General features: G+C 37.2%; 1 protein-coding gene across 1 annotated transcript in view; it reads left to right on the forward strand.

Annotated features, from left to right (window-relative positions):
- Positions 1-12,912, forward strand: part of LOC109108178 (neurexin-1b-like) — a gene marked incomplete at its 5' end in the record, with an annotated part of 133,584 nt that extends 120,672 nt beyond the window's left edge. Inside the window, 1 exon segment of the mRNA XM_042768406.1 lies at positions 11,004-12,912. Coding sequence (XP_042624340.1) covers positions 11,004-11,308 — 305 coding nt within the window.
- Between the last annotated feature and the right edge of the window lie 1,843 nt (positions 12,913-14,755).

Here is a 14,755-nt window from a genome sequence, read left to right on the forward strand (position 1 = left end):
CGCGCGGCGGTATTACTCATTTTGGTTGTCTACCATCTAGAAGTGTAAGCCAGGTTAAAGAGATAGGTCTTTAATCTAGATTTAAACTGCAAGAGTGTGTCTGCCTCCCGAACAATGTTAGGTAGGTTATTCCAGAGTTTAGGCACTAAACAGGAAAAGGATCTGCCGGCCGCAGTTTATTTTGATATTCTAGGTATTTTGAAATTGCAAAACGCAGCGGACGTGGAGGACTATAATGTAACAAGAGCTCGTTCAAATACTGAGGTGCTAAACCATTCAGGGCTTTATAAGTAATGCCGGCCGCAGTTTATTGAACTAACTTTGATGTTGGCTTGGCCTTGGGGCAAAAGAGCCACATTACTTGTGTGTACAACGTTCTTGAACTGCCTTGCTGGAAAAAAAAAAAAAAACAGTATTTTTCTATGGACCCTTGCTGTTTTCTGTTCTTATGAAAAGCCTAGGCTATGACAACAACTTATGAGTCCTTATGTGAGTACTATGATATTGACAATATGAAAATAGATAACTAATATAGTTTCCCTTCTTCGCTTTATGTGTGATAACTTGTGAAATATCTTGTCAATACTATTAAAATAAGAAAAAAAAGTGATGGTACTTAGAAGATAACAGTTTTTGCATAAATACTATTTTGGGCTTTATTACAGTTTATGAAAATAGAATGCATGTATATGCATTTTATAATTATGCACATAAATGAAACATTTCAAATCTTTGAACAGATATTGACGTATTTGTTATCCTGTGGCGCCATCGAGTGGACAACATTAGCATTGTGGCCTTCATTTCTGAACAACATTCTGAAAGGGCTATTTTTTTTATGAATGATTACAAATATTAATGATTAGTTCACTGATAATATACCCACATTAAAATCGAATTTACTGATTCTGTATCTTATTTCATGCTTTAAGAGTTTATTTTTCAACTTACATTTTTAAGCAGTGATGAATAACTATGTGAGTTGCTAAATTGTTTTCTGTTTTTTTTTGCAATTATAATACATAAACTATATAATGATGACAAAATTACAACAATTATTGTTTTCATAATACTTACTATTGACAATACAAAATATAGACATACAAAAAAAGCAGCCAAGACGAATGATTTTCTGTTTTTTATAGATTAAAATTAAAAACAGAAAGCAGCTGATAAATGCAGTCACTTTAATATTCATATCCAGTATCATGATCCATTTCCGATTTATTTCTCTACAGTGTATGTTCACGTGGCTGTTTTCGTTTATATTCGCCAAGCTGTTATGTATTTTGAAATAATCTTTTATGTGATTTGTCCGTTCTTGCACCGAAAAGCCAGAATCAGCGTCCTCTGTAACTCGAGAGATCGATGCAATGTGTTATTCTGCCCTAAGACGAAAATATCTCACAAGTACTCGTTTTAATCTCTATAATATATTCTTCTAATTGTTTTGTGTTGATTCGCTGGAGTGTTTTAATGTAAAAGTCTGTAGTTTCTCTGTGTAGACTTTTTTTCCCTTCCAGTGTTTAGAAAATGGCCGTCTCGCGCTGTCAAATAGTCTTTCATTTAAACCGCTCACAAACACCTGAATTTAGCTCTTGTTGTCAAGGCTGTAGTTTCAGTATGTAGACCTTTTTCCCCATGCCCGTGTTGAAGTCTCGCGCTGTCAGAGAGGCTGCTGCAAATCTTTAATTTTCATAATTTATCCGCTCACAAAAACCTGAATTTAGCCGTTGGTGTGTTCTAGTGGGTGGATTGTGTGCAATCGCTGTAAAATTTTATTATAAAAGATCAATAAATTTGTTTGTTGTGAGCTCGTTGTGAAGCCGCGCGGTCTCGCGCTGTCAAAATAGATGACGCAAATCGTTCATTTTCAAACTTCAGCAGCCCAAAAACACCTGCTTTTAGCTCTTGGTGTGTTCTAATGGGTTGATTGTGTGAGTGATTGTGAAAGTTCCTGTGCCCAGACTTTTTTTCCCCCTTCCAGTGTTTAGAAAACGGCCGTCTCGCGCTGTCAAATAGTCTTTTCATTTAGCTCACAAACACCTGAATTTAGCTTAACCCTAATTTGTGTGCAGTCGCTGTAATATTTTATTTTTAAAAGCTCTTAAAAAACTATAAAAATGCTTTTATTGTGAGCACGATCGGACTTACCCGCTCACAAAAACCTGAATTTAGCCGTTGGTGTGTTCTAATGGGTGGATTGTGTGCAATCGCTGTAATATTTTATTTTTAAAAGGTCTTGAACAAGAATAAATTTGTTTGTTGTGAGCTCGTTGTAAAGCCGCGCGGTCTCACGCTGTCAAATTAGATTTTGTTGTTAGTTCGTTTTAAACACTTCAACAGCCCCAAAACACCCGCTTTTAGCTCTTGGTGTGTTCTTATGGGTGGATTGTGTAGAATCGCTGTAATATTTTATTTTTTAAAAGGTTTTAAACAAGAATAAACTCGTTTGTTGTGAGCTCGTTGAGACTGAATGCGCTCATCGGAGCGATGATTTCTCTCTCGTCTTTCTCTTTGTTCTGTGGCCAGATATCAATTATTAATAAGCCCTGACCCCTGTAATATTCAGATATGTTGGTTTAGCTTGTCAGTGCGAAATAAATCTATGTATTTATTTGTATTTTTTAACCGATTTAAAAGTGAAACTTGTGCCAAGCCAACATAATAAGCAAGATTTTAAAATCTATACGATGTTTGATAGGGAGCCAGTGCAGTGTTGACAGAACCGGGCTAATATAGTCATACTTCCTGGTTCTAGTAAGAACTCTAGCTGCTGCATTTTGGACTAGCTGGAGTTTGTTTATTAAGCGTGCAGAACAACCACCCAATAAAGCATTACAATAATCTAACCTTAAGGTCATAAACGCATGGATTACCATTTCTGCATTTGACATTGAGAGCATAGGCCGTAATTTAGATATATTTTTGAGATGGAAAAATGCAGTTTTACAAATGCTAGAAACGTGGCTTTCTAAGGAAAGATTGCTATCAAATAGAACACCTAGGTTCCAAACTGATGACGAAGAATTGACAGAACAGCCATCAAGTCTTAGACAGCGTTCTAGGTTATTACATGCAGAGTTATAGGAGGTTTTAGGTCCTATAATTAACAGCTGTTTTTTCAGAATTTAGCAGAATTTTCGTCATCCAGTTTTTTATATCGACTATGCATTCCGTTTTTCAAATTGGTATGTTTCGCCGGGCTGCAAAGAAATATAGAGCTGAGTATTATCAGCATAAAAGTGAAAGCTAACACCGTATTTCCTGATGATATTTCACAAGGGTAACATGTAAAGCGTGAAGAGTAATGGCCCTTCTGCACTTGTGATCGATATGATACCTCTTCATTCACTGCTACGAATTGATGGCGGTCATATAAGTACGATTTAAACCATGCTAATGCACTTCCATTAATGCCAACAAAGTTTTCTAGTCTATGCAAAAGAATGTTGTTGTCAGTAGTGTCAAACGCAGCACTAAGATCCAATAGCACTAATAGAGAGATACAACCACGATCAGATGATAAGAGCAGGTCATTTGTAACGATACGGTCTAAATCCTGATTGGAAATCCTCACAGATACCATTTTTCTCTAAGAAGGAATTTAATTGTGAGGATACTACTTTTTCTAGTATCTTGGACAGAAAAGGGAGATTCGAGATCGGTCTACAATTAACTAGTTCTTTGGGTCAAGTACGAGGCATGGAAATGGGAAAAACTGCAAAAAAAAATTGTACAGGAAATTCAAAATAACACATGCACAACACATGCACAACACATGCAAATTAGCAAACACGCTGCAAATCCTCACAACACATGCAAATTAAGAAACGCGCTGCAAATCCTCACAACACATGCAAATTAAGAAACACGCTTCAAATCCTCACAACACATGCAAATTAGCAAACATGCTGCAAATCCTCACAACACATGCAAATTAAGAAATGCTGCAAATCCTCATAACACATGCAAATTAAGAAACGTGCTGCAAATCCTCAATGCATGCAAATTAGCAAACATGCTGCAAATTAACAAACGCGATGCAAATCCTCACAACACATGCAAATTAACAAAGGCGCTGCAAGTCCTCACAACACATGCAAATTAAGAAACAATTAATGAAGCATTGCAAATGTATTTTCATTAACCTTGAAATTATATTTAGTTGAGGATATGAAAGTTAGCCATGCATCTAACATAGTAACGTTTCACAGTTAATCATGTAATTAATTATTCAGCTTATTTAGGCTAATAATATCCAAAAGACAAAGGAATCATGCATTCAGGATGTTTAAAAAAAAAAAAAAAAAAAAAAAACTCACCTTTCAGTTCACCAACAACTCCACTGACCAGTAGCCACTGCACAATTGAGTAGTATTTGGCACAATAAGCAAATCCCAGCCGGGTCCTACACTTTTTTGGGTCCCCTTGTAACATTGTGGTCAGTGCTATTTGCACCGGGTTTCTTAATTTGCTTGTGTTGTGAGGATTTGCAGCGCGTTTCTCAATTTGCATGTGTTGTGAGGATTTGCAGCGCGTTTCTTAATTTGCATGTGTTGTGAGGATTTGCAGCGTTTGTTAATTTGCATGTGTTGTGAGGATTTGCAGCGCGTTTCTTAATTTGCATGTGTTGTGAGGATTTGCAGCGTTTCATAATTTGCATGTAATGTGAGGATTTGCAGCGCGTTTCTTAATTTGCATGTGTTGTGAGGATTTGCAGCGTTTCTTAATTTGCATGTGTTGTGAGGATTTGCAGCGCGTTTGTTAATTTGCATGTGTTGTGAGGATTTGCAGCGTTTCTTAATTTGCATGTGTTGTGAGGATTTGAAGCACGTTTGTTAATTTGCATGTGTTGTGAGGATTTGAAGCACTTTTGTTAATTTGCATGTGTTGTGAGTATTTGCAGCGCGTTTCTTAATTTGCATGTGTTGTGAGTATTTGCAGCACGTTTCTCACTTTGCATGTGTTGTGAGGATTGGCAGCGCTTTTCTTAATTTGCATGTGTTGTGAGGATTTGAAGCACGTTTATTAATTTGCATGTGTTGTGAGTATTTGCAGCACGTTTCTCAATTTGCATGTGTTGTGAGGATTTGCAGCACGTTTGTTAATTTGCATGTGTTGTGAGGATTTGCAGCGTTTGTTAATTTGCATGTGTTGTGAGGACTTGCAGTGTTTGTTAATTTGCATGTGTTGTGAGGATTTGCAACACTTGTGTTGTCAAACTGATGAAGATGTTTTCTTCATTTGCTAGTGTTTTTTCAATTTGCATGTATTTTCTTAAGTTGCAGCGTGTTGAGCTCTCTCTGCCACATTTTCTTAAGTTGCAGCGTGTTGAGCTCTCTCTGCCACCATATTTTCATTTTGCCATACCCACTACTGAAACCTATATCTCAAGTAAATTTTCGCCAGTTCTGACATGTGTGCAAAGTTTTGTAAGGATTGGAGTATGTTTAGGCCCTCAAATGCAATTCACTGTGGAGAAGAAGAAGAAACTGAGCTATTCCAAGATGGTCCGGCCCTAATAAATAAATCAGCAATAAACAGAACAAATACACACAGAAGAACTAGTCTAACGGAAGAGACCGATAATCAGCACGAACACATTCCAAAGAGCAGGTTTAAAATTACAGGAAATAACGTAAACAAAGCAGCAGCATCAAATAACGTTGCCCCGCAGACTGCAATGAATGTAATGGATACTAAATCAAACTATTCCTCCTAAAAAGAATTAAACATAAAATTATTTACCACATAAAATACTACACATCAAAAGCAGTAGTTGCACATACCTTCATGTTGTCGCTATAGTCACGAATCCGGTCGGACACACAAATGGACATCATGTGGCAAAAAGGCACGGGATTACTGCAAGAGCATGTTAAATGAGAAAGGCAGCCACCAATCAACCACTATGACATTTGTCCGGCGGAAAACTACAATCCAAATAAAACTAGTTTCCTCAAGCACATCTCTATATCTCGATGCTCACTAGTTAGCAGACACATATCTGTGAGATGGCAAGAGCCAAAACCAGAATGGGCAGGCCTCAGGCAGTGATCCACAAGCGGTGCTCTAACACACAACGGTGGCTTAAAGGTCCCCTTTTATATACCCGTGAAAGTATGTGATTGGAGAACTCATGCATTCATGGCATATTTAAAGAAACAATGCACACATTGTACCTCCCACTACAATCAGTTTTTTGTGTATGTGTGGGTGTGTCACTTGGATCGAGAAGATAAAGTTCATTTGTGTGCGAATGCTGGAAGCATGGGCGTCATTAGGCCATTTTTAGGGGAGCTATAGCCCGCCTAAAATTTTGTGAGTAAATAAAAACAAATTTGTGAATGACAAAATTGTGATCGCCCCGGTCCCCTTTAAATTTGATTTGGATTGGGTGGTAGACTTCTTTTGGCTCGTTATTCTTTCAGGACGTGTTCTTCAATGAGCGAGAAACAGAGGAAAAGGTGTGTTTATCAATAGATTGTTATAATATCATATGTGCAGTTCTTTGTCATAAATACAGTTTATAAGGTGGGAGCTACATGTATTTCACTGCGTTCACCCCTCAACACACCACAGCTGTTTCCCCCAGAGAAAATGAAACACATATAAACACATACTGTATAAATGATATTGCCATTTTCATTTGAATATATATATATATATATATATATATATATATATATATATATATATATATATATATATATATATATATATATATATATATTAGTGGTGGACATAGATTATTTTTACTGTAATCTTTGAATCTCACTGTAATCTTGGAATTAATCTAGATTAATCTAGATTAAAATGGCTCATTTGAATTCTGCCGAAGGCATTCAAATTATGTTCAATAAGATGTACTTGTTAGTACTGATAGAGCTGTGCTGCACTCAAACATAGTTTGACGATGACTCTTCCACTGCGCTACATTGCTCGGCCCGGCATCTTCCGCATTAGCTAAGGGATGCTTTGCGTTTAGGTGCTACTTGAGACTGGAAGAACTCCTACAGTAAACTAATTCCGCATTGCACAAGTTGCAAACAACCTTACGCCTGTTTCACACATACTCCGTCTGCAGTGCGTTCTTCCCTTTGCATTGCATATTTTTTTTTTTTTTTCGCACCCATGTTAACGGATTCCAGCGTTCAAGCGGTTGCGGTCCGTCAGTGCGTTCCAGGAGTGGTGCGTCTATACGTTTACGTACCGAGTCTAGTTTTGCTGTGCTGCATGCACTGAATTAAAATGACAGCGCATTGTTCGCGTTAAAAATTAACATGGATTGAAACGGAAATGCAGTAATTTCACAATAAATGTATACTATTTAAAGCCTACTGTGTTTCACACACAACACATGGGTTTTTGGCTAGGTTTAAAACAAGAAAAAGAGCACCTTTAGATAAACGAGGCAACATGATATAGGACTATGCACTTTTATGGAAGCAGAAAAACAAAGTTCATTAAGAACCGTGCGATTGCGTGTAATAAAGATTTAAATGCAAAAGGCACGAGAGTCGACTTTTTCTGTCAGAGGTGCTTTAGTTTTAAATATTTGCGATATCTCAACAAGAAAAGTAGGCTAATTGTTGTGTTTAAATGTTTTGCCGCTTGCTTGAGCAGCTTATTATACAAACCTAGAAGTCAAATGCATTAATAATATGTTGTTTATATTTATTAAGTTTAACTATAATGTCTATGATTATGAAAGATTGTTACTGTTCTGTGATAAGAGCCTTTTGTTTTTTTGTTTTTTTTTACATAGTTTGAAATATAGTATGATGAACAAATGTTGTGTTTGTGGACTAAACAGCCGCGGATCAGTAGCGGACTGCAAACGCATCCTGTGTGAAAGCACAATCGATGAGCGTTATCTTTCCGACCTCGATGAGGGTTATGTTTCCGATGATATTTGGCTTGTCTACGTGGTTGCCAGGGCCCCACCAGATGTCTTGCAATAGACTTGTTTTTAGTGAATTTCTAACTGCATCTGGCAGTGGCGGATCCTGGCATGTGTAGATGCCTAGGGCCACTTTCTTCTCTTTTTTTATACTTAATTTTAGGCGGTTTCTATAGCGTGATATTTGACACATCGAGAGCGCATAATGTTACGTGATCCATGTAATGTGCGAGCACGAATCTCCACTCGCAAGTGGATTTCCTTCACTCACACAAAGCTGGATGTGTGCTTTTTTATTTACAGGTCTCCACTAAAAAATTTGCATATTGTGATAAAAGTTCATTATTTTCTATAATGTAATGATAAAATTAAACTTTCATATATTTTAGATTCATTGCACACGAACTGAAATATTTCAGGTCTTTTATTGTTTTAATACTGATGATTTTGGCATACAGCTCATGAAAACCCAAAATTCCTATCTCAAAAAATTAGCATATCATGAAAAGGTTCTCTAAACGAGCTATTAACCTAATCATCTGAATCAACTAATTAACTCTAAACACCTGCAAAAGATTCCTGAGGCTTTTAAAAACTCCCAGCCTGGTTCATTACTCAAAGCCGCAATCATGGGTAAGACTGCCGACCTGACTGCTGTCCAGAAGGCCATCATTGACACCCTCAAGCGAGAGGGTAAGACACAGAAAGAAATTTCTGAACGAATAGGCTGTTCCCAGAGTGCTGTATCAAGGCACCTCAGTGGGAAGTCTGTGGGAAGGAAAAAGTGTGGCAAAAAACGCTGCACAACGAGAAGAGGTGACCGGACCCTGAGGAAGATTGTGGAGAAGGACCGATTCCAGACCTTGGGGGACCTGCGGAAGCAGTGGACTGAGTCTGGAGTAGAAACATCCAGAGCCACTGTGCACAGGCGTGTGCTTTTGAACCAGAAACAGTGGCAGAAGCACCTGACCTGGGCTACAGAGAAGCAGCACTGGACTGTTGCTCAGTGGTCCAAAGTACTTTTTCGGATGAAAGCAAATTTTGCATGTCATTCCGAAATCAAGGTGCCAGAGTCTGGAGGAAGACTGGGGAGAAGGAAATGCCAAAATGCCTGAAGTCCAGTGTCAAGTACCCACAGTCAGTGATGGTCTGGGGTGCCATGTCAGCTGCTGGTGTTGGTCCACTGTGTTTTTATCAAGGGCAGGGTCAATGCAGCTAGCTATCAGGAGATTTTGGAGCACTTCATGCTTCCATCTGCTGAAAAGCTTTATGGAGATGAAGATTTCGTTTTTCAGCACGACCTGGCACCTGCTCACAGTGCCAAAACCACTGGTAAATGGTTTACTGACCATGGTATTACTGTGCTCAATTGGCCTGCCAACTCTCCTGACCTGAACCCCATAGAGAATCTGTGGGATATTGTGAAGAGAAAGTTGAGAGACGCAAGACCCAACACTCTGGATGAGCTTAAGGCCACTATCGAAGCATCCTGGGCCTCCATAACACCTCAGCAGTGCCACAGGCTGATTGCCTCCATGCCACGCCGCATTGAAGCAGTCATTTCTGCAAAAGGATTCCCGACCAAGTATTGAGTGCATAACTGAACATAATTATTTGAAGGTTGACTTTTTTTGTATTAAAAACAATTTTATTTTATTGGTCGGATGAAATATGCTATTTTTTTTTGAGATAGGAATTTTGGGTTTTCATGAGCTGTATGCCAAAATCATCAGTATTAAAACAATAAAAGCTGAAAATAAAAAACCTGAAATATTTCAGTTGGTGTGGAATGAATCTAAAATATATGAAAGTTTAATTTTATCATTACATTATGGAAAATAATGAACTTTTATCACAATATGCTAATTTTTTGAGAAGGACCTGTACATTTGAAATTTTTGAGTTGGTTTTGCTTTTGCTCAGAGATTACGTGTATGCTCAAATGTTCTTGCATCACTGAAGAAGCGCTTTTTTTCTAATTCAGATGAGGAGTAGGCTTATCTCATTAAATGGAAGCAAGCTGATTATAGTCAGCCTTCTTTAATTATTTATTTTATTAATAGCCTACTTATTTTAGTTAGGTGCTTAACTTATAAATATGCATTTTTTCAATTGTTTTATTAAGTGCATTTGTATTTTGTTGTTTTTGTATATAGTTCTGCAATAGAAGCGTATTAACCAGGTTCCAGAAATAATCATTGAGGGTGCTTCTAAAATTAGTGAGGGTGCTCTAGTCTTAATGCCCATTTTCACATCCCGCCTATTGCTTTGGTCATCATTGTGTCAATCACTGCTACTTCGAGAGTGAATCCCACATAAATATGCAGATGTCATTCCCGAAACTTTGCAACGTGTGTGTGGCTGAAAAACAAAGTTCTACATTTTAAATGGATTATAGACTAAGAAAGCTTGCAAAGAGTCCTCATTACCACTAAAAAAGCTGTCACTCTTTGTTTAGTGAGTGTATATACCCCCCCACACACACACACACCCCCAGCCACCCTCTTTTGAGCCAGTGCCCCAGACTGGCCACCCCATTTAAAATGCTCTAGACACACCCCTGAGCACAATGAGTCCGTGCTGCACCACATACGAAACGCACACGGACTGCATACGCACTGCAGATGGAGTATGTGTGAAACAGGTGTGTGTCTTGTTGAGTTTTTTTTTGGGAAGCTTGGTAATTTCACAGTAGGCATACACACAGGTTCGAAGACTCGTTCTCGCCCCCTACAGTGCAATTCGTCTAGGTATACATCCGCGCTAAACTATCACGGTGAAAGTCATCATAGCTTGCGTAGTAAGCTCCCCACCCCAACTTTGAGAATAGATTAACGGCGATAATTTTTCTATCGCCCGATAAGAGTCTCACGTCGACGCAGCACGTTAACGCCGATAACGGCCCACCACTAATATATATATATATATATATATATATATATATATATATATATGTATATACCCTCATTGGGGGCTGAGCCCCCCTAAAATAAAAAACCTGGAAGTATACTCAAATAATTATTTCAAATTGTCCAAATTGGTGAATTTGGGTGAGACAGGTTTGATGGACTGATCCTCTGTGTTTTTGTTTCTTCAGCTAACCCTACAGGCCCAGTGGTGAAGAGCTATCCTGGTCAGTCTGAGGTTTTCCATGAGTCCAGCAGTACTACAGTCATGGTGGTCGGCATCGTGGCTGCTGCCGCACTTTGCATTCTCATTCTTCTCTATGCCATGTATAAATACCGCAACCGTGATGAAGGATCATACCACGTGGATGAGAGTTCCAACTACATTTGCAATTCAGCCCAGTCAAATGGAACAATCGTAAAAGAGAAACCAATGGACGGTACCAGTACTGTCACCAAGTGCAATAAAATCAAAAACAAGGAGTATTATGTGTGATTCTACTATTCCTGGTCCTTACAGGACCATGATTCTCATCCACAGTTCTCACAAAAGTCAACTATAAGAACTACTCATGTAAGATAACTGAAACTCAGAGATTGTGGAATAGCATTAAGTCATCATATCTTTAACAGTGGTACAGCAGAAATCTTCAATATTTAATTCACGCACAATTGTAATGGATGAATGAACAGAAGGATAGCCACTTGTGGATGTTCAGAAAATGTCCCTGAAGCATCACTGAAGAATGAGAGAACAAGAAAGGACAGAACAAGTCTCTCAGTGGTTTGACTTGATAATTCTTATAGAGCTAATATGAATTTGACAGTTGATGGTAAAAGGGAAAAGAAGATTATTTTTGCCAAACATGTGGCTGCAAAACAGTGGTTATCTCATTGGCTACGTTTACATGCAACCAAATAATATGTTTGTAACCAAATAATCTGAATGGCTCTCCTTTCACTCAGCAACTGTGAAGTGGAGCAGGACAACCTCCCACCAGTCCTTGTTTTGGATTCTCATCCACAGGCAACCCGTTTTGGGCACGGGGAGGGGCATTTTTACTTTGTGATAAATATGAGCAGCACAGTGGTTTATATGTATATTTATGCATAAATGGATAAATATTAATTCTGCTGTTAAAAACAAATAGAGAAACCGTGTAGGAGAGTTGTCATTATGTGCAAACAGTGAGAAACTCTATATTTGTGCAGTATGCGCATATAAAATAAAATCAATTCTGATTTGAAGCTTGTGACATATAAACGCGCACATCAAGCCGATGACTTTATTTAGCGTTCATTTAAACACTACATTCAGATTCATAGATCGGAATGAATTCAGTCCGATTGAACCAAAAATTGTACATGTAAACATAGCCAGTGATTATGGATTCAGAGTCTTATTTAATAAGTTTCTATACAGTAAAACCACAACTGTTCGATTTTTGGACTGTCACAAATTTGTTTTATAACCTGTTGCATTGAGAATGCAAACTTTATCTACTCCTTCTCAGAACAGAGCACAAAATAATTTCTGTTATAGAATTTACAGATAACATCAACAATGCCATTTGTTATTTGCAATGTTTTATTTTTTCCATCTTGTTACCTGCAAATGGTTTTCTGCAAATTATTGTTTAGTTGTTTCTTAACTTTTTGACTATGTGTGTCCACATGCATGGCCCATGTTTTAGAAGGTACTCTGAAAGGCACACAAAAGACAGAGCCTTCCAAAGACGTATCACGACCAATAAACTCACAAACCTAAACTCCCAAGAGATGGATCTCAGCCTGCTGTGACAGATGGGATGAATCCATGTTCAATTGTGCTTAAACACCCTCAGAATGCACTCATGAATCAAATTCATTCACTCATTTTTGTCTTAAGAGTGTCTGTCAGTGTGTCTGCAACATTTCCTGCTTTTAGAACAAGGGACAGTGAAACTGAGTTTGAGGTGAACACAGGAACCGTTATAAATTCATTTGACTGTATTACTTTTTTGTTTATACAGTATTTTATTTCTGAGACTTTCAAATTGTATGTATTAAAATAGTTTTGAAACATTAATCAAGCAAATAAAATATTACCCAGAATGAATCATTTTCTCCAAAGTAATTTATGAATATGTGCCATCTTGTATAAATAGATGTCTATCAGCATGCATGTACTGTATGTACTTAGTTAATTAGTGTGTTACATATATTTTGTATATTATCACTATAATTATCACTATTTCTACATTTTTCTTTTAGCACTCTAACATCTGTAGAAGAAAATGAAATGTTAAGCTGAAAATATTTACCAGCATTTGTTGTTGTTTTTATTGTTGTTGTAGGCTAGCATTTGCAAAGATAATGTCTGTTTTGTACAGAATTCATTACTGCCCCTCATACAGATGTGATTTCCACAAATCTTTTGATTTACAACATTTCTGTAACACAACATAAGAGGACAGACAGGTGAGTGAAATATAAATAGAGTTTAATGAACAGTTGGCACTGGACAGGAACGGAAATGTAGCAACGGTGAGTATTCGGCAGGTAAGTCCTCAGGTAGGTATTGAGTAAGGAGACTGTTCGTGTGGGAACAACGAGACCAGACAAAGAAGTGTAGGTTGTGTGTGTCCTTATACATTTGAACTGTGTCAGTACCTCATAAATAGGACCAGGCAGTTTACTGTCAGGGATACAGTGTAGCATCACTGATTGATTATGAGTTCTATAGTATCTTGTCGTGTCATGCCACGCAGCTCACGTCCTGTAGACAGGGTGTATTTAACTTTCTTATTTAGGCTACTTTCTTGTTTAACTATTATTTTTATATGTATTTATTTTAGTGTTTTGCAGGCTGGGTTTTCACTGATGGAAGTGCTCAAATATATATATACTGTATATATATATATATATATATATATATGTGTTTTGTATGTTTGTATTTATATATATATATACACACACAGTATATAAAATTAATATTAATTATGTTTATCAACACCGCGCTGGTAAAAGTCTGCCACCGTCACAGCCCTATATACAGTATATATATATTTATATATGTATGTATGTATATGCACACATACAGTCAAACCAAAAATTATTAGGACACCAGATTATTTTTGATATTTTTTTTTAATAGTGGGTGCAGGACACTATAGTTCATTTATTTAATGTGAGGACAGCAAAATGGAGTAAACTGTGACATATTATATTCAAAATTCTTCATACAGTGGACTACCAGATGAAAATTTGGGACCAAAAATTATTCAGAAACTTTGACCTAACCATGTTTTGCTTAAGTGTTTTTTTCTTTAATTGCCAATGTGACCTTTTTACACCAGAGATTGAACAAAAATAAGCATTGCTTGGTAATTGGTTGACCTAAATTGGTATTATCTAATTGTGTACTTAAATTTAACAGCTGACAGCTATTCAAACTAATTCATTTGTGAAACAGTCTAACAAAATGGTGTCCAAAACCAGTGAAATATCAACTGATTTGAAAGGAAAGGTCAAAATCTACAAGACTTCTTGTAGTCAAAATCTACAAGAAGTCCATTTCAATCAGAAATATAGCAAATAGATTATGCTGGGTACACACCAAAATATTTTTTACATCTTATAAGATTTTCAAAATGTGATAGACCACAAACATGAGGATAAAATATCCTAGATGTAACCGTTTTGCTCCTATAGTGTGTGGTGTGCCATGATGTGACAAAGACAGCACACCACACATAAACAGATTTCCAACCAGAGTCTCGACTGTGAATACAGGAAAAATCGCAAAATCTTGTGAGACTTCAGAATAAGCATGGCGGATGATATGCAGGAAGAAATTGCAATGATAGTGTTTGGAATGATTTTCACAGAAAATTCACGAAAAAAAAAGAAAAGGTTTGAAAAATGTGCTGTCCACATCAATTTCACTTTGTGCTGTGCCATG

Source organism: Cyprinus carpio, chromosome A13 (genome assembly GCF_018340385.1).
Source record: "Cyprinus carpio isolate SPL01 chromosome A13, ASM1834038v1, whole genome shotgun sequence".
NCBI lineage: Eukaryota > Metazoa > Chordata > Actinopteri > Cypriniformes > Cyprinidae > Cyprinus > Cyprinus carpio.